This window comes from Fragaria vesca, linkage group LG1 (genome assembly GCF_000184155.1).
Source record: "Fragaria vesca subsp. vesca linkage group LG1, FraVesHawaii_1.0, whole genome shotgun sequence".
Lineage (NCBI taxonomy): Eukaryota > Viridiplantae > Streptophyta > Magnoliopsida > Rosales > Rosaceae > Fragaria > Fragaria vesca.
The window spans coordinates 2,162,422-2,186,972 of NC_020491.1; the positions used below are offsets into that span (position 1 = coordinate 2,162,422).

The 24,551-nt window shown below is 38.6% G+C and overlaps 4 protein-coding genes across 4 annotated transcripts; all 4 read right to left on the reverse strand.

Annotated features, from left to right (window-relative positions):
- Window positions 1-2,251: 2,251 nt before the first annotated feature.
- On the reverse strand, window positions 2,252-4,392 carry LOC101293336 (sugar transport protein 7-like). Its single transcript, XM_004287177.1, has 4 exons — window positions 4,197-4,392; window positions 3,639-3,958; window positions 2,922-3,548; window positions 2,252-2,826 (listed from the first exon to the last, which is right to left on the reverse strand). Exons 1-4 carry the CDS (start codon window positions 4,339-4,341, stop codon window positions 2,374-2,376), a joined length of 1,545 nt encoding a protein of 514 aa, XP_004287225.1. The 5' UTR covers window positions 4,342-4,392; the 3' UTR covers window positions 2,252-2,373.
- A 3,330-nt stretch (window positions 4,393-7,722) lies between these two features.
- LOC101293625 lies at window positions 7,723-12,406 on the reverse strand. Its single transcript, XM_004287178.1, has 19 exons — window positions 12,212-12,406; window positions 12,003-12,107; window positions 11,767-11,895; window positions 11,561-11,695; window positions 11,129-11,275; window positions 10,878-10,952; window positions 10,698-10,791; window positions 10,399-10,430; window positions 10,167-10,295; window positions 9,957-9,992; window positions 9,811-9,891; window positions 9,587-9,725; window positions 9,220-9,299; window positions 9,050-9,115; window positions 8,687-8,716; window positions 8,496-8,605; window positions 8,141-8,278; window positions 8,015-8,044; window positions 7,723-7,914 (listed from the first exon to the last, which is right to left on the reverse strand). Exons 1-19 carry the CDS (start codon window positions 12,392-12,394, stop codon window positions 7,884-7,886), a joined length of 1,770 nt encoding a protein of 589 aa, XP_004287226.1. The 5' UTR covers window positions 12,395-12,406; the 3' UTR covers window positions 7,723-7,883.
- A 313-nt stretch (window positions 12,407-12,719) lies between these two features.
- On the reverse strand, window positions 12,720-15,526 carry LOC101293919 (transmembrane 9 superfamily member 4-like). Its single transcript, XM_004287179.1, has 2 exons — window positions 15,289-15,526; window positions 12,720-15,060 (listed from the first exon to the last, which is right to left on the reverse strand). Exon 2 carries the CDS (start codon window positions 15,035-15,037, stop codon window positions 13,064-13,066), a length of 1,974 nt encoding a protein of 657 aa, XP_004287227.1. The 5' UTR covers window positions 15,038-15,060; window positions 15,289-15,526; the 3' UTR covers window positions 12,720-13,063.
- Window positions 15,527-16,991: 1,465 nt separating this feature from the next.
- On the reverse strand, window positions 16,992-21,370 carry LOC101294206. Its single transcript, XM_004287180.1, has 8 exons — window positions 21,091-21,370; window positions 20,682-20,815; window positions 19,419-20,331; window positions 18,957-19,048; window positions 18,745-18,819; window positions 18,297-18,358; window positions 18,157-18,226; window positions 16,992-18,041 (listed from the first exon to the last, which is right to left on the reverse strand). Exons 1-8 carry the CDS (start codon window positions 21,263-21,265, stop codon window positions 17,226-17,228), a joined length of 2,337 nt encoding a protein of 778 aa, XP_004287228.1. The 5' UTR covers window positions 21,266-21,370; the 3' UTR covers window positions 16,992-17,225.
- Window positions 21,371-24,551: the final 3,181 nt, after the last annotated feature.

A 24,551-nucleotide genomic window follows, 5' to 3' on the forward strand; every position in this document is an offset into this window, starting at 1 on the left:
CAATCCCAAAACCGCCCGTACTAAACTCAATTATCGACACGACACGTTTCGATAAGAACAACCGTCTCCTCCACTCTCCTCTATACACGTGGCCAGGTAGTCGCTTTCGCGTCAACTAAAGTCCCAAATCACACACCATTTGCCCCTCGATTTCCCTCAAATTTACAACTTTACCCAACAGATAGACAATTTCCAAGAAACCGACCACATAAGAAAAGGACAACTGTAGGGATACCCTTTGTAAATAACCAAAACCCAAAGGCGCAAAAAAGGAATCTTACCCCCACTCACGCGCCAAAGGCGGTTGCATAACCCCACGCCCCGTCACGTGAATCATTGACACCCTCAACTATAAATACACACACTCGCATAAGGCAAAGAGTGCAAAACCATTTGGGTGCATTTTCCACGATCAAAAAAAAAAAAAATCCCAGAAATTTTATTATTTTCCGATTTCATTTTTCTCCGATCAAAATGGGAACGGCGATTCTCCGATCACAGGACTGCCTTCGAGGTCGTTTCCGCCACGAAGCCCTAGCCTTGACTTTGACCCCTCGCTCCGGAACAACGCGCTGGAGCCCCAATTTCTCTAATCCTAGCTCCAATGGCTCCCAATCTCGCCGCCGGAAGAGGAGTCCGGTCGGCGTTCAATCGAATCACTGCGGCGATCGTGTGGTGGCGAAGGTTCCGGGGAAGGAGCTGGTGATGGGACAGGTGAAGATCCTCAGGCGCGGCGAGCCTTTGAATCCGGTGACGAACGATCAGAGAGTCGTCGGAGTTGTTGCTGCGAGAGACGATCGGAGGCCGAGGAGGAGCGTGGAGTGTGCGGATCCGGATCTGGTGTTGGGATCCACGGACCGGTTGGGACCCGACCCGGAGACGGTGCAGAAGCAGATCAAAGTTGCAGAGTTCAAGGTGATGGATACGATCTACGCCGGATCGGGGGCTTATTATGCTTCTCCGCCGCCGAGCTCCGTTCCGCTGCCGGCTTTTTTGGCTAAGAACGGTGCGGCGACCAGCGATCTGCGCCGGCTGCTTCGTCTCGATTTGGTGTGAAACACTTTGGCCTATCGGAAAGTGTGACCGGAAAGCTGATCATCAGGAATGTTTGATCGGACGGTGGAGGCGCAAAGTGCGGAGGGATTGGATTCAGTAGCTGATGGTGATGTGTTCGATTTGGCTCAATTGCTTCCTTTATTTTTTCAAGAGGAATAGCGGCAATTCGAGTGTGAACAAAAAGTTATGGTGATAGCAGGTTACTAGTTTACGAATCGAAAGAAGGAAATGGATTAGGGAAGTATGGTTTTACTTTGTATAGTGCTTTAGTATGATAATGTCTGACATGATAATGTTGGGCATGGTTTAAAGAGTGAGGGAGGAGAAGTAATGTGTTGCTCTGGGTATCTATGTGTTATCATAGAGTAAGGGTTCGAGTTTGTTTTGTGTTTATCTACTGCTTATGGTTAAAAATAATGTAGCATTGAGTTTTATTGGAATAAAAGTTTAGATTTTTAGTATTGTGTTCCTTGCTGATAGAAGCTGACATTGTGGTGGTATGTTTTGTTTGATGGTCTGTACTTATGGAGATCCCTTTTAGTCTTGGCAATGTCTTGAGTGAAGCTTTGATCTTCGATCATGGCTATGGCTAGGGAAGTTGTATCTGGAAGAGGTGTTCAGTAGTTGGGGCTATTTGTTAAGGCTTTGAGGTTAGAAATAATGTAGCTTTGAGGTTTGTTGGAATACAAGTTCAGATTTTTAGTAATTATTGCTGCTGTTGAGCTGTTGATCATTTCGCTTTACATATAACATCTATTAGAGCACTTGTTCCCTCCTTGGAAATGTGTTTTTGGTTGATAGAAGCTGACATTGTGGTGGTTTGTTTTGTTTGATGGTCTGTACTTATGGAGAGATCCCTTTTAGTCTTGGCAATGTCTTGAGCGAAGCTGTGATCGTTGATCATGGCATGGTTATACTGGAATAGGAGTCTAGGTAGTCGGGGCATGCATGTAGGAGCTTTGAGTCTAGTTTTTGCAGCAAAGAGGGAAGATGTAGTACATGAGTTGGTCATCTCAATGACAATTAGCATCGAATCTAGTTTTTTTGCAGAGAAGGGGGAATGTAGTTTAGTCTAGTTTGATAGAGTGATCTGCTTGCAGGAAACTTCGAGTTCAGTTTTCATAGAAAAAGGGGAATGTAGTTTAAGTACCACCAGCTTCTTGCTAGTTTTGATCAAATGAATAACTCTTGAGTTCATGTATTTCCTTAGATTGACTATTTGGCAATTGAGCTCAATGTGTTTCCGAAATTGGAATTTTGTAAAGAGGTTTGCTTTATAAGACATACATTCATTACACTCTACAGACTACAACATCTCTACACTGTTGAATTGTTTGGCATGCTGCTATCTTCTTCGGCATATTCTGGCACTATCTTCTTCCAGAACCAGTGCCTTCTCCAGAGGAGTATCATCTCCTCAATAGGAACTCCCTTCGTTTCAGGTAGGAATATGAAAACAAAGATGGTCATGACAGTAATCCACCCAGCAAAGAACAGGAAGATCCCGAATTTGAACGCGCATAGCATGGAAAGAAAAGATTGTGCAATGACGAATGTGAAGAAAAGGTTCACAGCCACTGTGATGCTCTGTCCAGCTGATCTGGTTTCCAGTGGGAATATCTCACTCGGCACTGTCCAGCCGAGCGGCCCCCATGACCACCCGAAAGCCACCACGAAGAGGCAAACCACCGCCACTACCAATATTGAGTACCCTTTGGATAGTTCTTGATTCTCACCAAATTTCACCCCCAAGATTATTGCCACTATGACCTGTTTCATGTTCAAGAATATAAAACTTGTTTAGGAATCCAGGCTGTGACAGCAGTAACTAGAATGCATCTTATGTTGAGAAATGAAAATTTTACCTGGCAGATGATCATTACTATTCCACCACTAATGAGTAAAAATCTCCTACCCAGTCTGTCAACTGTTGCTATAGATAGCACTGTAGATAAGCAAAGAACACCTCCAGTCAAGGCTGATGAGTAGAGAGATGCGTCTCCCCCAAATCCCATACTTTGAAAAAGTACTGGAGCATAGAAGAGAATCGAATTTATCCCGGTTAGGATCTGAAATGTAGGCATGAAGATTGCCATAACCAACTGAGGTCTGTTCCTTCTCTGAAGTATGTTCCTGAATGGATTCTTTATGGAATTAGCAAACTCACTTGCATCTACCATGTCCTGAAACTCTGCATTCACATCTTGAGTTCCTCGGATTCTCTCGAGAAGCTTTCTTCCTTTGTCTTTAGATCCTCGTTCGATCATGCTATTAGGCGTCTCAGGAAGAAGCATTCCTCCCACTGTCATCACTAGAGCAGGTCCTAATGCCAGGCCTAGAGAGAGCCTCCACCCCCATGGTTCGAGCTTTGAAGTTCCATAGTTTATCATGTTTGCTGTGAAAATTCCTAGAGTTGTTGCTAACTGAAACATCATGTTGACTCCTCCTCGGAGATGAGTTGGTGCCATCTCCGATAGATATAGTGGAATAGCCTTCAAGAACACAAGGAAATCAGCTTTGTTTGAACAACAAAATGTCACATATACTCAAAAAGAGTTCAAGGTAAGCAATGTGTGATATACCTGATTGCCAAATCCGATACCAACACCAAGCATGATCCGACCAAAGATGAGCATTAGGATATTTTCAGCTGCAGCATTTAGAGTTGCTCCAACAATGAAACTGATTCCTCCACAGATTATACTTGCGCGGCGCCCGTAATTTCTTGTGATAGGAGAAGCCACTAGAGATGAGACTAAACCAGCAAGGTAGAGTGAAGATGTAAATGCTGAAAGACCTTGGTTGTCATACTTGCAGTAATTGTTTTCATGAGCAAGCTTCTTCTTCTTGTAAACTGTTTTGAAGAACTTTTCCAGAAATCCATCCATTGATGTAACCCCACCTATTCACAAATCAAAAAACCAGAATTTTACAGCGAGTTACAATCAAACCAAATAATTTGTGACAGTTCTGACATACATCAATCTATTCCTTCAGGACCATGATCATAAAAATATGGACTTGCATAACCAAATGATTATAAATCATTCAACTTTGGCATAATACAAACCTTTTATGAATTGGATCATTACGTTCTCATGAATCAAAGCAACAAATTCTAAAGATGTGAGGCTTTGTACCTGAAATTCCGATGTCATAACCGAAAAGTGAGCCACCAACGGCAGCAACAATGCAGGCGACGATGACATAAGCGGTGAGCCTGCCTTGGTATTGCCCTGCTCGGTCCTTGGCCACGCCGGCCGGAGCAAAAGAACCACCTGGCATTTCAGAGAGGTGCTTAGCTCCTTGTTCTCTCAAAGCAATAATGAGGCTTTGATGAGTCTGAGATATGATGACACAAACAACAATGCTTCTGGTTTTTTATAGACATCAAATTTACAGTTGACTTGGGAAGTTGGGATTAGAAAATTAACGTCGCACATGGCTGCTGCTGCTCTAATGGGACAGAATTAATATCTAAGAGCTTTAGAAAAATTAATGAACACTGTTTACTTTGCAGATAAACACAAAAACTACTCTATCTAATTTAGTGTTTTCCCTTCCGACTTTCTCTGATATTTTAGAGTCAATTCTACCTCGCACTCTTATAATACATACGTATTACAAGAGTGCAGAAGTTATGTGAGGGAGCGCAACGCTCTCTTTCTAGTCCGTTACTTGTCAATATGCAATGATATTGTGGTGATCTAACTGCCCTACCCTAATATGCATGTATTCATTTCCCAAAAAATATACATTCATGTCATTTTCTCTGGTAAACTGATTGTCAAGAATAACCTGCTTTGGTAATCTTTTAACTAGAAAATGGATGAGATATTGATGTCTTGGTAATACACTTTAGCCACAAAAGAAGGAGATACATTGGAATTGATTAGTTTTGGTCATGTGTAAAGGGTGCTAATGGGAATTGAAATCTTGGATCATGTAATTAGCCTCAAATTGATGAATGATAATGAAACTAGAGCTGAGAGAGAGAGAGACAGGTCTCAATTCACCTTTATGAGTTCTATCACATTCATGGTGGATTTTTGAGTTGTAACCTCCACTTGGTGCAAGGATTGAACTGACTTGGTTGCATCCCTTTGGTTTCATATTTGATGATGCGAATAAGATTCTCAAATGTTGTCTGGTGTGTTTGGAATTTGGAATTTAATTTGGGTGAGACATTTCTTACACTTCATAATGTATACCCTTGACTCATATATCATATATTTGTCTGTATGATCACAAGTAACATTAATATATTTTATAAAAATAAAAAAAGTGTAATAAACTCCACAGAAAAGTCTGTATACTTTGAAATGTATAAGTATAACATTAGTGATAAAATACCCTTAGGCATGGAGCATGCAAGGCTTCACCAGAGAATGCCTTGACAGCTACCTTAATCTTAATCCTATATTCTATCATATAATAATTTATGTTTATCATTTCCTCAGAACAAAAAGTAGTTGCAGAGAAAAGGAATTTGTTTCATGTTACCAACTAATCAGACAACATTGGATTATTGTCTGATTGGTAAAAACTAGAATATAAAAGACATTATATCCAAACCACAAACTCAAAATTACTACATCAAAGAGCCAAAAGAAAACATAGTTCTCAAAGACTGGAGAATAAAGAGAGAATATTACATACCTGCAAATCAAAACAGAGAAAAAGAACATCAACTAGCAAAGCTTTTGAAAACTGGCAGTGAAGAAATGAAGCATTTTTGGTATATATAGGGGATGACCAAGAAGGAAAGAAATTCAAAATGGAAAGATAATTGTGCATGTTTAATCTGAGATCCAAAATCTTAATTGTGCCACATAAGAATTCTATCCATAAGAAATTTATTACCATTATTGGTACTCAATACAGGTTACTTTTATCAGATCCAAATAATGAATATTCGTTAGTACAAATTATAAGTTTAGCAGATACTAAGGAGAGATATACTGTATTTATCTATTTGAATCAAGCAAATTAGCAAAGAGATCTGGTAATGTGGAAATTTCTCATGAATTATCCTAATTATGTTTAAATCTTTGATCAGCTGAACTCAGTTGAGTATAAATCTTCAAAATAATTCTTTATTTTTGAAAGTTCTATAATATTTCGAGTTTAAAACTCTAACATTGAGAGCTGTTAGATTAGTCATTCTGATACTTAACGTTATTGTAAAATTAAGATAGATGAGATCGCATTAAGGGAAATGTGGGCAAAGTTCATCATGTGTAATACTTGTATTCGAATAACATTCCGCAACTATCAATTAAACGCAAGCAACGAAAGAAAGTTCTTGTCCACTTATTGATCACCACATTTTCAGCCTCCAACTTTCCCCAAAGTGTTCATAGCAAAATATATCAAAAACTTTCTTTAAAGTGTCGAGAAAGCTCTCTTTTAAAGTGACAATGATATCCACATTACGGCCATACTGATGAAGTGATCGGGAAGCAAATATTGTTCCCTCAACAGTTATTCAAAGCGAGTTTACCAACAATCATTCAAAGGGGTGATAATGTAGCTGTTCACCTTCTAAACTGATCTTCATTAAGTTTATAGTTAATTCTTTTCATCCGCATCTCACAATCTGCAGTGAGGGACATGAGATGGCCGGCGGAGTCGAGGGCGGTGAGGGTGAAGCTTTTGTTTTAGATTTGAGACATGAATGGGGTTCGTCACAGGTTATCATATATTTTCATGTTATGATCTAAACAGAGACGGAACCAAGAATGAGATATAGAATACGAGTCTTAAAATGAATAAAAACAATTAATATGTTACCAACTAGTCATGGACATTTCATACAAAATATTCGTGGAAATAACACCAAAAATGCATATATAGTCCGATGCATGATTAATATTGCCGAGCCAAAAATGAAAAGGATTAATTCATTTGACAAGTAAATGGACGATGGATTTAGGTTGAGTTTGGCAAAGATACATGCAAGTTTTCAAGGACGTTGATGTGTAACCATATATATCTGGTGCTCAGTCCAACCTAGATGACGTCTTTCGTGAAAAAGACTACCAATTCCAAAGGAGGAACTTTCCAAGACGACCAATCCACCATGGAATGAAAGGACATTAGTCATTAATCTGGATATAGATATAAAATATCCTACTCTTGGAGGCTAGAAAGGTGTGATTTTCTGAGCCGTGTATTACGATTTGGTGTGTCAAAACGTAGTGGAATTGAGGATCACTGTCTGGCTATGAAAATTTTGAGTTTGGTTTAAGTCTTCCCAGAAATGAGATCACTGTAATTAGAAATGGAAAGAGTGCATGTAAATCTCTGTGTTTCCATTAGTCCACTATATTAGCTATAGCCCATGTCAGCTAGCATCACAGTTTTTCTTCTTTTTGATCATAGTCAAGAATCTAAAGCTGTTTAAGTACTCATGAAAAGGCATGAAGCATGCTAACTTGCTAAGTACTCGACATGAAACATGCTTTTAGTTTTCTGAAAACAAATCCCAGAATTTTGCTACACCCCAGATAAGTTCTACTTTGTTTTCTAATCACTTTTATTCAAAGACTACAGAGACCTAAGAGCTGTTGATGACATTCAATCCTGCACGTAATTGAGACTTTTAAATGCTTTAAAATATGTAAATACAGCGAGCAATTAAGAAGAAGAAAAATGTATAAGAAGCTGTCTTATGTACGTGATTGCAGCATTAGAGTTATTGATGCCAGAGAGCCTTTACTGCATGTTTCTTGATCTTTACTCGGTACGGAAAAAAAAACACAGCCAGGGATCCGATGAGAAGGATTTACTGACATGTGATAAATGATAATATGTCCTGCCTTCCTTCAGTTTTGCAATATACCACTTAAGAATCCCCTGTGAGAAAAAAGAGTCACATACACACATTTTGTGCTGACAAATTTTTACGATTTAATTCTCCAAAAAGTAATCACACAAACGTGTCTTGGTGTCTTACCAAATTCCCACAGCTTTCTTATTTTCATTTCTGCACAAGTTCAATACGATGAAAGAATACGGTCAGGGTCGACATCTTTAGGCAAAACAAAGATAATGGAAAATGTGACCGATTATGAGATTTTACCTAGGCTTTCCTTCGAAAGCATCGTTCACTTCATCAATAGTTGGCTTTTGAGGATACGTTGACAAGATTACATACTTCTCCTTCCCAGAAGGGTCATTCACCCTCTTGTACAATTCATAACGGTAAGGGTAAGACATCCTAAAACATAACGACAGACGTGAGAACACTCACTATAGAGGTCATGCGTCAACATTCTAGAAATGACATGTTGCAGAAGATGTATAACAATCCACCAATTTTTCTTTGTTGTAGCTAACTAAAACATTGATTTATTCTGTATCATCTCTTTTAATTGCGAAAGCGTGTATAAAAATCAAAAGGAAGTAGTGAAGAAGCAGCTTGCTAAAAGCTTTACCTGAGAGCACCCATAATTGGATATTGGGTTCCTGCATAGTAGAGAAGCCGGAAGAGATAGCAATTTTCAAATGTTGCAGCATACTTCAACCTCTTGTCACGACCCATGGTCTTTGAAAGATAAACTAGTTTAGGAACTGAATGGCTTGTATTAAGTTAAAGTTAACTCCAACTTGTAAGTTCTTGACTTACTTGCATAATTCCACTTGAAGCAGGAAGATCCTGAAATTTGAATGAAAAAAAAGAAGTAAAAAAAAGTCATCAATATGTGCCAAATTTATACGAGTGTGCAAAGGGGCATTATATTGATGCAAGTAAGGCCCTAGATTGGTCAGTATACTACATAGAACAGAAGATTAGAACAATTTCATGTTTCTAGATTCAAGTTAAATCATATTGTAAGATGATGGGAGTATGGATATCAAAACTTCATTATGAGCACTGGCATTTTATTCTGAGGTACATACAGATTTATCTTGTGCATTTCAACTCTAACAGAACATCATTTCATCAAAATCCAATATAACCCATCAATATGCAAAGTAGAAACTAGACCTTGAGCCTAGGATTGACAAGAATTACTGGTCGGTCCCCAGCAGCATCAGTCATTGCTTGCAGGTCCTGTAAATATAATTAAAGGACTTTTAATAGAAAATAAGGTAGAATAAAGAATGTGAAGTACTATTGTTCTCCAAATGTGATGGTGAAACATAAACTCAAGATACCTCAATAATACAATTCCCGACAGCATTCTGAGGGGCTACTAAGATAAACAGGTCATCGGTCTCATCTACATGTTTGGCACCTGCACTTGCAAAAAGAGAAGCTAAGGCCATGGCATACAGACATCCTTTGGAGAACATTGATTTTGAATGCTGTACTATTTCACATCAAGTATATCAACTGCTGTCAAGATAAGGATTAAATCCCTAGTGTACCAAACATCATCATTGATGCGAAGACAGTGTTGTAACAAATAGGATAATATGCTTACATCATTTAACAGGGAATCAAGGATGATCATTGTCTATAGCTACCATAATAGAAACTTGACTCTACATCCTATGTGACACATATCACTTTTTTTCATACCTATAGCACCGATCTTGATAAACGTTCCCATAGCCCCATATTCACCCCAGTCCATGTACTCTAAGATCTGTCGAGTACCAGCAAGTTGCAATGGCATTCCGGCAAGGGCACCTTCCCCCATAGAGCCTTGAACACAAACCTGACAATAAATTTTTTTGATGCCAGGCAAAGTTCACATAACCATTAACCACTAGTCTAAGTCAGAGCAACCAGGACCAAATTACCTTGACAGATTTCCCATCATCAGCAAATGAAAGAGCTAGAGTTCGAACCAGTTCCATTAAGGTACCTATTCGATAAACATCCTGTGCATCATAAGATTTAGTTAACTCCAAAAAAGTTTAAGCAGATTAAGGCAAGGACCCCTTACCATTTCTGGGTTCAGCTCTGGAATATTAATCTCCACCTGAAAATTTGGAATGACACATTAAGCTAAATGAATCCAGCCACCATGACATGAGTAACCAGAGGATTTGACAAAGAGATGTATTATGTATACACAATATTCTGACATGTAGGCAGACATGTAAATACATGAACACGTAACACTTAAGCATCTTAAGTAGAAACAAAAGCAAACCTTCAATCGAATTCCTCCATCATTTATAGATCTTTTGGTTGCTTGCAGTACATCATCATAAAAATAGTTCCTTATGTCTCTAGAGTGTGGGATGTTATTCAATTTAGTAGGAATTCCCCTCCAGTTATCCTGTCAATTTCCAAAATCAAAATACAACAGGAGACACATAAATTATTGATCAAAACTCAAATATAATCTGGACAGCAAAAAGTGTAAACCACAGAAAAGGCACCTGGACCAAAGATGACTGACTTAAGCTACTCCCTGAAATTTGACAAATACCCAAATCAAAGTAAGTTTTTATATTTGAGCGATACTTTTAGATCATGATTCTCTTCAAAGTAGTCACCAGAAACCAATCAAGAAAGAGTGAGGAGAAAGAAAAAAAAGTTGCATTGGTATATGAGAACAACTCATCTCCAGATAAGTTTTATAATACCTCATAACGAGGTTCAACACCATCCCTCTAAAATATAATCATCTAGTTTAGGGAAAACTCATACAGTGTACTTAGATCCAGAAGAGGCTTACCTAATTTCCTCTTCTTTTCTTTAGCATTCAGCACTTGAGTCAGAATAGAGTCTATTTCTCCAAAAATTACTTCTTTAGGATGGTTTCCATCAATCTGTGTATTCAAGAGAGCTGTTTAGCTGTTTACACATATTCATACAGTACAGATAAAAGGGAAAATGATAACAGTAACTAAGTTACCCTTTTCATTATGTTTGAGTAAGTGGATAAGATTGCATCTGCATTTTTCTTGTATATTTCAAGACGTGCCTTCACCTACATGAAAACCAGAAATTGATTTACTTGTCACTTTGTCAGCAACCAAATGTAAGACCTAACACTAGAATAATGACGAAGTCGATTTTTCCATACATATGCATATGAGAGAATAACCTATGATAACTTGTATAAATAACATGAGAGCAAAATGTAAGATGCCAAATCATACTTACTTTTTCCTCGGTGTCATCAGGCCGGGTAGTAAGTCTTGCTTTAATTTCCTCAGTCTCTGGTGGGAAATTTCTGATATGGTAAATCTTCTTCGTAACTGGGTCTAGCCTCCTTCCAACACATCTGTCGATTAGAATTTCATCAGGAACCTGAGTATTGAGAAATAACACCTATGTAAAGATCAATTCTTTTTGAAGCAATTTGGATGTAAGCAGTAGCTAGACCCAAAATATGAAGTGCTTATACCAAAATATACTTCCTTTACAAAAGTTCCAAGCCATTTCCCAAATGAAAATGTGGGTAGTAGTACCATAGCAGCACCAGAAGTTTTCATTTCCATACAAATAATTTTCTTTAAATGCATTATGAAACTATGGTCCATGTGTCTAGTGTTCTATACTTACAAATTCAGCTAATAGATAAAACTCACATACATCTAAGACAATGTAAACATCTGGTATGATCTTCAAACTTTGCAGACTTTGTGCTTGGCTAAAACTTCGCGGATATCCATCCAGAAGCCACCCTTTTTCTTTTGCATCTTCGCGTGATAATCGTGACGTCACCATCTACACAAGAGAGTACAAAATGTTACCAATTAGATAAAGGATTGAATAATTAGAAGTCATGGAGTACATACAGCTGTGACGATTTCATCAGGAACCAACTTGCCAGCATTCATGAACTCTTTGGCTTTGTTCCCAATCTCAGTCCCAGATGACACTTCAGCTCTTAGAAGGTCCCCTGTTGATATGTGTACCAATCCAAACTGAAGAACCAAGAGGAAGCTAGCAAGTTATAAACGATGCATATATCAAGCCTAGCGGTATTCTTGGTTTCTTAGTCTCCAATTACAATCCCTATGAAAATGGTTACCTTCTTGACAATCAATTCACACTGCGTTCCTTTCCCAGAAGCCGGTGCACCGGAGATCATGACTTTCAAAGGAGGCTCCTTTGAAGAACAACTCAACTTCAGTCCCTACCAAAATCAAAACAGTAAACACACAATTAGTATTGTTGTCCAGGAAAGGTTACTACTATCAAATACAAACTGAATATCTGTCTTTTTCTTTATTCACAAACATTGGACTTGTGGGTGATCCTCAAACGGTCATTGCTGTAGACATGCAGAGCGACACGGTGAGAAGATGGCTCAAGGGACAAAAAGGAAGAAGATGAAGAAGAGAGAAGGGGAGGAGAGATGGGAAAGATTGATGGAGTGGAATAGACATTGGTGGAACCATGAGAGAGCGAAGTGAGCATCATTCTTATGATCTCTGTGTAACCATGAACCAGACTAGGAGAAAGGAGTTTTGGGAACCAAGTTTAAGAGGCTGAAGCCAGGAAAAACTGACACCACTAGTTCCCTCTCTTTGTTCTATTCAAGGCCCTGAAGGAGCTAAGGTTTTGACACTAATCACTACAGTGGCACAGTTTTGTCCTGACCATAAACTAGGTGGGAGCCACAGCTGGGTTGAAGGAGAACTCAACAGAGAATGTTGTACCTTATTTGGATCAAGAACCATAGTTTATAGATTACGGTCAGTATCAAGAAATCGTTTAGGTGATCCAGACATGGAAACCCTCTGCTAAACAAAGAAGCTAAGAGGCATTTATCTCAACTGAGGGAGTATGGAATGCATAAACAATTAACAGCACGAGGCTGCGTTTAATCAAGTACAGAGTGATAATATCACACAAGCCAACTAACATCAATTTAACTTGAGTATCAAACTATAAGCCATGATATATCATCTATCAAAGAATTACGCAAAACTGGACGAATTATTGTTATTACATGAACTAAGTTTTCTAACAGAATTAAATGAAAAGTAAAAGACGATAGGAACATCTGTAGACTCTTTCTTCCCTGCATGATGATCACCACTACTCGTTTAAGTGCCAATTTTTGAGTGGCAAAAGTTCTTTAGTTCTTCAGTCCAGCTTTACTGAGGAGAAGAGGTAATGCACGAACCAGAATGAAGAAAGGAACCCAACTGTACCTGTGGCAAGCATGATTGCGATGACCATGAAGAGGGAATATCCCAGGTAGAGAGTGGCAGAGACAGGCCCACTTAAGCTCTTGAGATCAAATACTAGGTAATTTACGGAGTACAAGAAAATGTATATGGCAACAGAACCAGAGGCAAAGAAGGACTTCCACCACCATTTCCAATCCTCCACACAGAGGTGCATGTAGGTCAGAACTAGAGACACCTCAGCACAAACCACAACCAGAAGGATCAATACGATGAAGAGGAACCCGAACACATAATAGACACGGCCCATCCAAATGCTAGACATGATGAAGAAGAGCTCAATGAATAAGGTGCCAAAGGGGAGGGTACCAGCTCCAAGAACCAACAGCCAGGATGGGTATTTCTGTGCAGGGATTTCCCTGGGGATTTGGTTGGTACGAACAGGGAACTCAATGTGAGGTGCCTTGGCCCCGAGGTATCCACCAATTAAAGTAAGGGGGACAGAAATGCAGAACCAGAGCAAGATGAGAACAACAAACAGAGAAAATGGAATGGCTCCTGTGCTGTGACTACCCCACAATAGGAAATTCAGGGTCGTCAGAATCAAAAAGGCGATTCCAGGGAAGAAACAAGAAACCTTCCATGAGACTGAAACCCATCCTGTTTTATCTCCACAGCCAATTGTCCTCCAAAGACGAACAGCAACATAACCAGCAGCAATACCAAGGATCATGTAGAAAAACAGCATACCTGTAATAAGTGTCCCGCGGGAAGCAGGGGACATGAACCCAAGTGCGGCAAACAATATGGTAACCACTGCCATCCCGAGGATCTGAACCCCATCACCAACCATTATGCACAGCAGGGCAGGATGGTCTGGAGCACGGAAAACATCCCCAACAACAAGCTTCCAGCCAGACAACTCCTCATTCATCTGTGCTTGAGCCTCCTTGTCTAGCTCTTCATACCGTGTCAGGTCCCGCCTAACAGTCCTCAAAAAGATCACAAGGACAATACCAGCAAGGAAAGTAATAACCATCAGAGAATTCAGAATGGAGAACCAATGGACCTTAGATCCCTCCATCTTCAAATAAGCATCCCACCTCGAGGGCCACTTGATGTCACTCTCCTCAAATTCAACCTCATACGAAAAGACAATTGGCTTCTTTTCATCGACAGCCATTGCCACAGTCGTTGGATCACATTTAATAGCAGTAGGGTACTTGTCATAAATTTTCAAATTCTTCACAGTATCCGCATTATGCATGAAACTGCAAGGTATCACCTCAAACCCTACAATGATCCACCCGGGCACATCTGAATCCGTCTTTGCAACCGTTGGGATCACCTCCGCCCCATCACCAGTACCCATCACACGAGCCACATTGGGCTCCTCATACTTGTGCACAAGCACCTTAAACTTCAAATGGTTAAACACATAGTACACATCCTTAACCTTGATCCCAACCGGATACCCTGTCCACCTCAACAGAAAACCCTCCTTCTGAGTGTACCGGATCGCAGGCAAATTGTCCAAAATCAAATTGACCTGATACATCTCATCGATCCTCTTCTTCAAGAGCTTGAACTGATCTGCATTCAGCGGACCGGACTTGCACATAAAGATCTCCGACTCATTGGTGTGCATCTTAAACTTATACGGAGAATTCTCAATGCGATCCCCCATGAGGAGCTCACCGAGATTCTCAGCACTGTCTTTAATACCATTTGGGGGCTCACAAAATGGCAAACTGTAATAGCTAAACGGAATTTCGGTATCAATGGAAGTCAAAGAATTCACCTTCACAAACAACTCATCCCCTACAGCATACTTGTGAGGATAACTACCCGGAAGATAAAATCCATACACAGATTGAAATACCAACAAAATGGTGAAAGCCCAGATACTAAATCTATGAGAAAGCTCCATTCTTCAAAGGTTTTACGTCAGATCTGGAACACCCAGAACACAGAATGAGCCAAAGTTCCAAACTTTAATACAATAATTTGATCCCAATTAACGTTTCAGTTACAAAAATGTAAATCAATACTAAAACTACCACAGCATTAAAGATCTAGAATTACAGAAATAAACATCAAAATAAACTTAAAGTTTCGATCTTTATGTAATTTCAATTGCAATAAGAACTTAAAGTTTGAATCTTTGAGGATCTGACTGACCTGTAGCAGAGTGTAAGACATGGACAAGTGGAGAGCAAAGGGTGTGAGTGAAACCAGCAGAGATCTCCTTGAAGCTTCAGATATCTGTTTGGTTTGGGATTTTAGGGCAGGAAGGGGCCAAAATATAGAGGGAGGAATTTTGGGGTGGCAATGGCTCTGTTTAGACTTTTGGGGTGGAATTTTGGGGTGTATATATGGATGGTTGTTCTTCAAGAAAGTGCCAAAAGTTTTGTTTTTTCTTTTTCCTAAATGCCCTTACACAATGTATAGAATGCCAGATCTGGACTCATATAAGGGTTTGCTTCGATTTTTCTCATTTTTTTTTATGTCGTTTTCCTAGATTTGCTATTTGTTTCCCAACAAGAGACCCTCCACCAAACGTTCATTTATTTATTTTTTGGAGATAAGAAAAATAAACATTTTTATTGTTTAGAATTAAGATTATTATTAAAATAAAATAATTTTAATAATTCAAGAAATACACACAACATATAGATTCTAAATTCAAAACTTTAACCTCTGAAATATGTAGGATGAAAAATTTACTTATTCTCTTCTACTATAGCAATTTACCCTTCCAGTGTTGATGTCTTAGGCCATGTGGTTCATATCTATCTTTGTTTGCTTTCTTTGTTCCTAAGTCACTTCCTTTTGATTCTTTGAATGCTTCAGTCACCACTTCGCACAACACAAGTTTGTAAAATGTCACCTTGTATATTGTAGTAATTACTCACTAATTTAAGCATTCTATTTCCACTAGTCAATCCCAGCCACGCCTTGTTGCAGCCTTTTCTTTCCTGAGTGTCTAGTCTCATATGTCTTCCCCTATTTTTCCACCAACACATCCACCTTCCCTTTTTGTTTCTTCTCAAAAAAAAAAACACATCCACCTTCCCCAAATCCATCACTAACATCAAAGCCTCTATGCCTGCAAAATCCAACGCTCACCTCTTATTCCGCCACCTGCACAAAATCCACCATCAACCTCATGGCCTTTACCATCTTTTTCAATTCCCCCACCAATACCATGGCCTTCCCCTTGCCAAAACCCACCATGGACACCTCCGACCCCATGCCCACCACGAAAGCCACCTCCGTCACCTGCTCCACCACCATCGCTGCCTCCAAAGCCACGAAATGGCAGTTTTATGAATACAATGGACACAGGGACAAAATCGTCATTTTTATGCACCCCAATGGCAGCATTGTAAATAAGTTACAATTAGGGGCAGCACTGTTATTTCACCGGAGAAATGAACAATGCAATATGCCTAACGCTATTATATAGGTAAGAAATGAACAGTGATATATGCCTAACGCTATTATAGATGTATAGATTAGTGGCTTTGAGAATCCCATAACGTATAGGCAGGGATGGTCAACGGATGAGCATCGCTCATTTCACAATTTTTCTTTCTTCGAGATCTAATACTTGTACATTACACATATTTGAATTGAAAGATACATTATGCATTTTGAATTTGAGATCGTAACTGTGAATCTAACCCCTCCAGTGTTTAACACATTCCTTTGAAAGCTGATATCAGATTGTGAGCCCTATTCAATGATTCATCATAAAGCCATGCCATTCATACACAATAGTCCAATCATGAATTTGGTACATCATTAGTGTGCTTGAAAGAATGGCTGTCAAAAACAACTATGTAGAGGAGATTGAATGCCTATGTAACAACTCCAGAATTGCAAATCAGGAAAAAGGACAGACACATTGTGTCCTCAGATGGTCACTCTGTACCACATGTTTTATTTCCAACAACACCAAATTAATGTACAGATCTGTAGGGAGTGAATACAAGTGATAAGTTGATGACAAATTAACAAGGTATATGCAAAATGAGTTACATGAAAGAAAATGAGTACTTGAATTAACCTCTAACTTATGGGTATTCAATTTCACGAACACGAACATCCTGACCTTAGGCCCCTATCCCCCTGGATTTTCGTAGCCTGACTGCAGCCAGAGGGTTGACGATGCCTTGTGAATCCTTCCCTAATCCCATTCCTTCAACAAACCCCATCCTTGCCATCATCTTTGATCCAAATCCTTTAGTATGCCTTTCAAAAGATCCCACTCTCTCAGTTTGAGGTTTGTTCCTCACTGGGTTGTTCTTTGCCAGCATGCTCTTTGCTGAGTTACGTTTTGCTGGTGTGTTCTTTGCTGGGTTCTGTCTTGATGGGGTATTAATGACCTGGACACCGATGGTGTTGGAAAATTCTACACCCAATCCAAGTGATTTAGGACGCTGGACTGCTTCAATAGGCTCTGCCCTACCTTGTCCGTCTTTCCCCAATCCACCACCTTCAATAAATCCCATCTTAGCCAACATCTTTGATCCAAAACCCTTGGTGTGTACCTCAAACGAGCGGAAATCAGCTGAGCCAACAGCACCCTCATTCTTAGAACTTGCGTCTATTGTTGACTTGATAGTGATGATCTCAGTCCGTGATGCCACGGAATCAATAGTTGTGATCTCAGTCTGTGATTGCATCACCCCACTTGATACAAATGATACTGGTTTATCAGCAAATGAATCCACTTTCCTACTACTTTTTTGTTCAAAGGCTTTGCTGCTGCCATGTTTGGCTGAGACCTTCGTCGTCTTTCTTTGGGCGGTATGTTTAGATTCAGGTCCCTTCAAACCAGAACCTTTTCTGATTCTCACTGACTTCTTTTTGTCACCAGTAGGCTCAACAACAGAAAAATCATCATCCTCCATGCCAGCTCCAATCAACTGAAATACAGTAATAAATCATAAAGTACCTCAGTAACACTATTCACGACAACAACAGAGAAATGTAGAGCCAAAAATACAATACATATTGGTGGGAATGGATGTAACAAATAACCTTTTCCAGACGAATTTTATTGATTGCTGATGGCATGCCTGTGTGTTGTGTCCGCATCAATGTTACAAATCTAGGAGGTAAAAAAAGAACACATCAATCTCATGTTTTCTATGTGTAATCCAGAAAAGGAACTCAGGTACCTCTTTTTGCCAGAACCTTGGCAGGAACTCTTCAGTTGATAGATTGCTGCTAATCGTTGCACCTAACAGATTCACAAGAAGTACATTAAAAATAGCCAATACTCCTGGACTGTAGATATAGATTAAACAAACACGTTCATTTGGTGTATTGAAAATTGATACATCAATCATCACAAAGCACAATTCACATCACATCTATTGCCCGGGTTTCATACTAACTAAATTTCTAATCACCAGAGCTTTTGTATGAATAGGGAGGGAGAGAGTTGAGAGTTAACCCAATTTCAATGATCAAAATCAAAGCACCTCACTAGCTCAAACGCGAATATATATTTCACTAAGCTCTGTAGTCAATTAAAACTTATTCAATCTTGTAGGAAGTGGCAATGATGAAACTAAAAAAGAAGTATCAAACTGTATATCAAAGTGATAGACCAAAATTCCATACCTGCGAACAATCCCGTGAATGCATAGGATGAAAAGAGAACATATCTACTCCATCCAAAACAATCTGCTCTAGTTTCTACAAAAAAAAAATAATAATAATAATAATAATAATAATTGAGCTGAAAGGTAGTCTTTGGTTTCTGGTAGTGAGTAATTGTAACAAAATGAATTTAAGTTGTATGCACCATTACAAAAAAATAAAAAGAGTTTTACCAAATTTATTTGCTCAAGGTCAACACCTCGGCGCAGCATTCTGTCTCGACGCTTCACAGCCATCATTTCTTTACGATGTTTTTTCTTAGTACCTGATTGGTAAGTCAATTGAAGCGTAAAAATGTGAGCTGAAGGCATGGAAGATAATCCACTGGAAAGAAACACAATATCATAGAGAATATCCGCCTCTGACATACAAAAGGTCCCTCGAATGTTTATAACCATGTTATGATATATGAGGGAAAATTATCAGTCATTCCAATGAATTCCTACGTATCCACTTTACATAATATTCCATGCTCAAAACTATTTTGAAATACTCCATATGAAGAATGAAAGAAACAAATGAAATAATTTTGAATTTGGGGCTCAGGCAGAACACTATCATATTCTGTTCATGCATGTACATAGTTAAACATATGCAGCAAAACATACAGTGCATCACATCTAAGTAATCTTTACCAGGAATATTTCTCGAATATTTGCTCCTTTCCGAAGGCCAAGACTGAGGAAACCTAGTGACAGGCTTCTTTTTTGCAGAACGAATTCTGGGATCCTTTACAAGCATTAGGTCATCTATAGCCAAAGGCCGAGCATATCCTTCAGTCACATTGTATTTCTTTTGTGAACCGGCATTTCTTTTACCATATTCCCTAGACGCCTCCTGAAGAGCAATTCCACCCAACTTCTCAACAGTCTCATCAAAGTCACCACTCGAAGAACTATCTGTATCAGACATATCCAATTGTTGTTCTAGCAACCATTTGGAACGTAAAATGTTGTCACTCCCACCAATTCCCTCTAAATAATCTTCTGCAACCTCATCATCAATATCTGAATAACTATCTTCAGAATCTCCACTTTCAGAAGACTCCGAGTTTCCTTCATACAATGACGCCCCATTTTCATCTTCCTCGCTTTCTTCATCAGATATATCTTGGGTGTACAGTCTAATCCCTCCAAATGACAAAAAACCTTCATTTTCATCAGAAGACATCACCTCTGTCGGCAGATCTTCGGCCATATCATCACCATCTTCATAATCAATTCCCTGGTTGGCATCCTTCTCAGATGACAATGATCCAAAACACATGTCTTCCGGTTCTTCCATTTGTTTTGAGGTAGCTTCAACCCCACTTGGGGTTTCCTCAAGTTCTTCAGAGAACCCCAATCCTCTATGAGAGCTTTCACCTAACACAAAACTTGAACCATAGTGGTATGTAAATTTCACATCTTGGGGCTCTGAAGCTGGTGTCTGGTCTGCATGAGCTGAAATTTGGGTATCACTGAGATCAACTAAAACCATAGGGCTCGACACGTCCATATTGTCATCCTCAGCGTCACCCTTAATACGGAACTTTGAAGTGAAACCCTCCTGTTGAATAAAACAAAACATATCCAAACTAATCAATGGAAATATCAAATCGCTGAGTCGATCTTTCACTAACACTAAATGCATTATCAAAGTTATCCACATTGTCAAAAGTGGGGACAGAACCGAACATATAGGATCGCTCCCAGTGACCAGTTAGCATTACAATGTACTTCGACTACACTTCTTGATTACAACACTGGAACAAAAGGAGGTTCATTTATACCTTCAACTCACTACAACTAAAGAAAACACGAAAACCAGTTTCACTCACATATCAGTCTAACTCCGGTTTGCATTATGAAACGAAATGCAATTAATAAAAGATGAATCTTTGAGCCAACAAAACACACCTGAAGTTCAGGAGAAGGGTAGCGGTATCCTATAGCATTGACATTTGATTTTAGAGACCCACTTTTAGAATCAGAACCTGCATTCCCTCCTGATTTCGACCCGGATTTCTTTTTATCCGAACTCGGATTCCTCCCTGCAACTCAAAAACCAAAACCAAATTCAGAACAAAATAAAAATCTAAACTTTCTCAAAATCTGACACCTTGAAATGAAACCATCGCCTACCCAGTTCAGTAAATTATACAATTTTTACCTATCCAAGCTCAAATTCTACATTCCTTTTTATTTTCACCAGATAAAAATCAACCAAAGCTTCCATTTTTTTGCTTTTCAATTTTTGTGTGTAAAACCAAACACAGAGGTAGCGCAGATTAATGATGAATCATAGGAAGAAACAAAGCTGAGAGACCTGTTATTGGGGTTTGAGGTAAAGACCAATCAGACAAAAGACCGCCCTCGACAAACAGACCACCACCTCGGCCAGACGATGATCTTCTTCTGTTCCTAGTAACCTCGTTGCTGTTGTTGTTGTTGTTGTTGTTGTTGTTTGGTCTTCTTCGTCCTCGTCCTCTTCCTCCAGCCATGGCTGCGCTTTTTGCGTTCACACAGAGAGAGATACAACGCGACTCCTTCTCTCTCGATCTTGATCGCCGCGCAGTTTTGCCCAGACGTGCGGTGCTGCTATCTGGGCCGTCGATGACTTAGGCGACGTGGACGGTGATATGTAAGTTGGATATTGGTATATTCTGTATATGTACTTTTGTGTTTGGTCTCACTTGCTGCTAGTTCCTATTTTTTGTAAACGAGGGACAAGTCTGGTTCTGGCCCAAGTTTAAGGTGGGCCTCGAGAAAGATCATGAACTGGACGTGCTCATACTCGAACCTAGCTCCGAAATATGTTATCACATACGAGCAAGCGGACCCCTAACTGACTCTAGTTCTAATTCAATCCTCAAAATCCATCACCACTTTAGCCAGGTCCCAAGAGTGGTTACCATTTCGGATATGATGAGAAGGTATTAAGTACATATCTATACATACAATGTTGATGACAAAGGTGTACCTACACACGGATTACGGTGGGTTACAGCCTAACTCATATTTTGAGAAAACATTGTTTTGTTGCATATTTATAATTAAAAAAAGTTAAATTATGAAAACCAGCTCACCTTAAATTTCTTTATGTAATTGAACTTAGTCCATATGATTTTTTTTTATCTAATTACATATATATTGTTTATTTTATTAAAAGCAGTTGCTCTTTTAGTATATTTTAGGTCAACTTTCTTCTCTTTATTTCTTTTTCTTTGTTGTTGTATACGTCTCCATTCTCTTTTGCTGAAGCAGCTAAGCCAAGTGTCAAGCTTTCTCTCTTTAATCTGCAGGTATGATTCTTATTTATATCGATCATCCTCTTGGAGTCTTATTGTCAGGACCCACCCCGAATTTCACCCTGAAACCCGAAATAAATCCTGCGGGGACCACTTCCAAGGAAAGTTTACCGAAAATTCGGTATAACCTCATTTGAAAATGGAAAACCCTTCTAAAAAAAAATAAATAAATAAAATACCTGCGAACACTTCTGAAAATCCAAATCCAACCTTAAACTCCTAGAGCCTTCGTGCTCCCCAAAACACAACATCTCCCAATTTATTTACTAACTTTATAGAAAAACTCAAACCAACCATCACAGGTTCAGAGCAACTCTATTTGAGAGGAAAATAACTAGAAATATAAAAAAAAGAGCGGAAGCTATACTAATGACTATGCCTCTTCTCCATATACGCCCGACCTCAACAAAGCTAACCTGCAAACTGAGCATTTTTAAAACGAATGGCCCAGGGGAAAACATTTAGCAAACGTTAGAGTGAGTGGACAAAAATGAATTTAATGAAAATATTTATGCTTTCCCAATTTAAATTTTCATAGAAAATATACTGCATGCGGCAGCTCAAAACCTCTCAACTCATTGATTGGAAATTACATGACTAGCTCCGGCTAGTCTCCAAACTTAAAAAATAAAGCCTCTCAGGCTAAACAAATATATATATATGTATGTATTTACACCCGTCAAATTCCTTGTACGAATTCTATAGAAACAAATAAGAAAAATAGAAATTCGTACAAGGCTACAACGCTTGCGTCTAACGCTCACGTCGCGCCATAATGGAATTTTACATCATTATGGCGGAAAAGCACGAGTGTATATATACGTGCATATTCCTTATATAAATTACTAAATTTATATAGGGCTACGACGATTGCGTCTAACACTCACGTCGCGCCATAATGGAATTTTTACCTCATTATGACGGAAAAGCACATATAGCTAGTTAGCATTTATTCTTATACATACTATTCTCCTAATCATTCATAAATGAATATATAATCACCGAAATTCTCAATTTCGGTTATTCTCCAACAAAAGAAATTATTCATATACACATCCACCGAAAATCTCATTTTCGGTAACTCTCCAAAACTAATGAAAATTGCCAATTATAAATGAAGCAATAAATATATAACTCCACAGAAAATCTCATTTTTGGTAACTTTCAAAATAACGAAGTTAACAAATAAAATAAGTGCATTTACTTCTAAAATAACTTCACGAAAATAAACAATTCCACAAATTGATATTCAATAAAATCATTCAATTAATATGAAATCACCGCATGCTTATAATTTAAAACGAACGTCCACTCACAACTTTAGGCATAAGCCGGACGAAATCCAATTCACCACTCAAGTGAGGTCTCCTCAAATCTTGGCACAAAAACTATGCTTATGACCACACTTCAATTTCAGAATAAATAATACTTAAATATATAACCCAAAACTCTTCCGCCTAACCCACTACCCTTTCTAGGGTTAAGCTTATCGGATTCACGCCAAAATCCAACCACAACCTTATTTCCTTTATTTCAACATTCTAAAACAATAATAAGGAAAATCCAACGGTCGGATTCTATCCCATTACCCGCCATATTCACCAAACTTTGAAAAAAATCTCAAACCTATCCAAAACTCTTTTAAAAATTCCACACTTCACATCAATAAACTCCCCTTAATATTATACATTTAAAACCATAAAAATCCCCTAAACAATGGCAGCGGCGGCCGGAGACCGACTCCGGCAACCTCCAATGCCTACCAAAATTTAACAGCATCTTCCTCTCAACCCCCTCTACAACTTTCCTAACTAGCACAAACACAAATTCCAAGCCTAGATAGGGTAATCGAACAAAAACATCAAATGAGCCCTAAAATTTCTAACACCAAAATCTCCTTAATGGGTTCAATATCAAGAACCATTTTGATTTCCAGAAAGTCTATTTTTTTGTGATTTTACTCATCTAAATGGTAGACATTTCTAATAAAAATAGTAGTTATGTGTCTTATGTCAAATGTAGACTTTGAAACTTTTGACTTTAATGGGTTCAATATCAAGAACCATTTTGATTTCCAGAAAGTCTACTTTTTTCTGATTTTACTCATCTAAATGGTAAACATTTCTAATGAAAATAGTAGTACTGTGTTATGTTAAATATAGACTTTACAACTTTTGCCTTTAATGAGTTCAATATCAAGAACCATTTGGATTTCCAAAAAGTCTAACTTTTTGTGATTTTGCTCATCTATATGGTAGACATTTTTAATTGGTTCAATATCAAAAACTGTTTTGATTTCCAGAACGTTTACTTTTTTGTGATTTTGTTCATCTAAATGGTAGACATTTCTAATGAAACTAGTAAATGCGTCTTATGTCAAATGTAGACTTTGAAACTTTTGACTTTAATGGGTTCAATATCAAAAACCATTTTGATTTCCAGAAAGTCTACTTTTTTGTGATTTTACTCATCTAAATGG

Coding starts and splice junctions, on each gene's coding strand:
- LOC101293336 (XM_004287177.1), bottom strand. CDS start 4,341: ATGCCAGGTGGTTCTTTTGCTCCGGCCGGCGTGGCCAAGGACCGAGCA. Junction 3,549..3,638: donor GTATCGGATTTGGCAATCAG/GTATATCACACA, acceptor GTGTTCTTGAAG/GCTATTCCACTATATCTATC. Junction 2,827..2,921: donor TAGTAATGATCATCTGCCAG/GTAAAATTTTCA, acceptor AACATGAAACAG/GTCATAGTGGCAATAATCTT.
- LOC101293625 (XM_004287178.1), bottom strand. CDS start 12,394: ATGATGCTCACTTCGCTCTCTCATGGTTCCACCAATGTCTATTCCACT. Junction 10,431..10,697: donor AGAAAAGAAGAGGAAATTAG/GTAAGCCTCTTC, acceptor GTCAAATTTCAG/GGAGTAGCTTAAGTCAGTCA. Junction 9,726..9,810: donor ATGATGGGAAATCTGTCAAG/GTAATTTGGTCC, acceptor ATTTATTGTCAG/GTTTGTGTTCAAGGCTCTAT.
- LOC101293919 (XM_004287179.1), bottom strand. CDS start 15,037: ATGGAGCTTTCTCATAGATTTAGTATCTGGGCTTTCACCATTTTGTTG.
- LOC101294206 (XM_004287180.1), bottom strand. CDS start 21,265: ATGGCTGGAGGAAGAGGACGAGGACGAAGAAGACCAAACAACAACAAC. Junction 19,049..19,418: donor ATATTCGAGAAATATTCCTG/GTAAAGATTACT, acceptor CTTACCAATCAG/GTACTAAGAAAAAACATCGT. Junction 18,820..18,956: donor ACCTTGAGCAAATAAATTTG/GTAAAACTCTTT, acceptor TTTTTTTTGTAG/AAACTAGAGCAGATTGTTTT.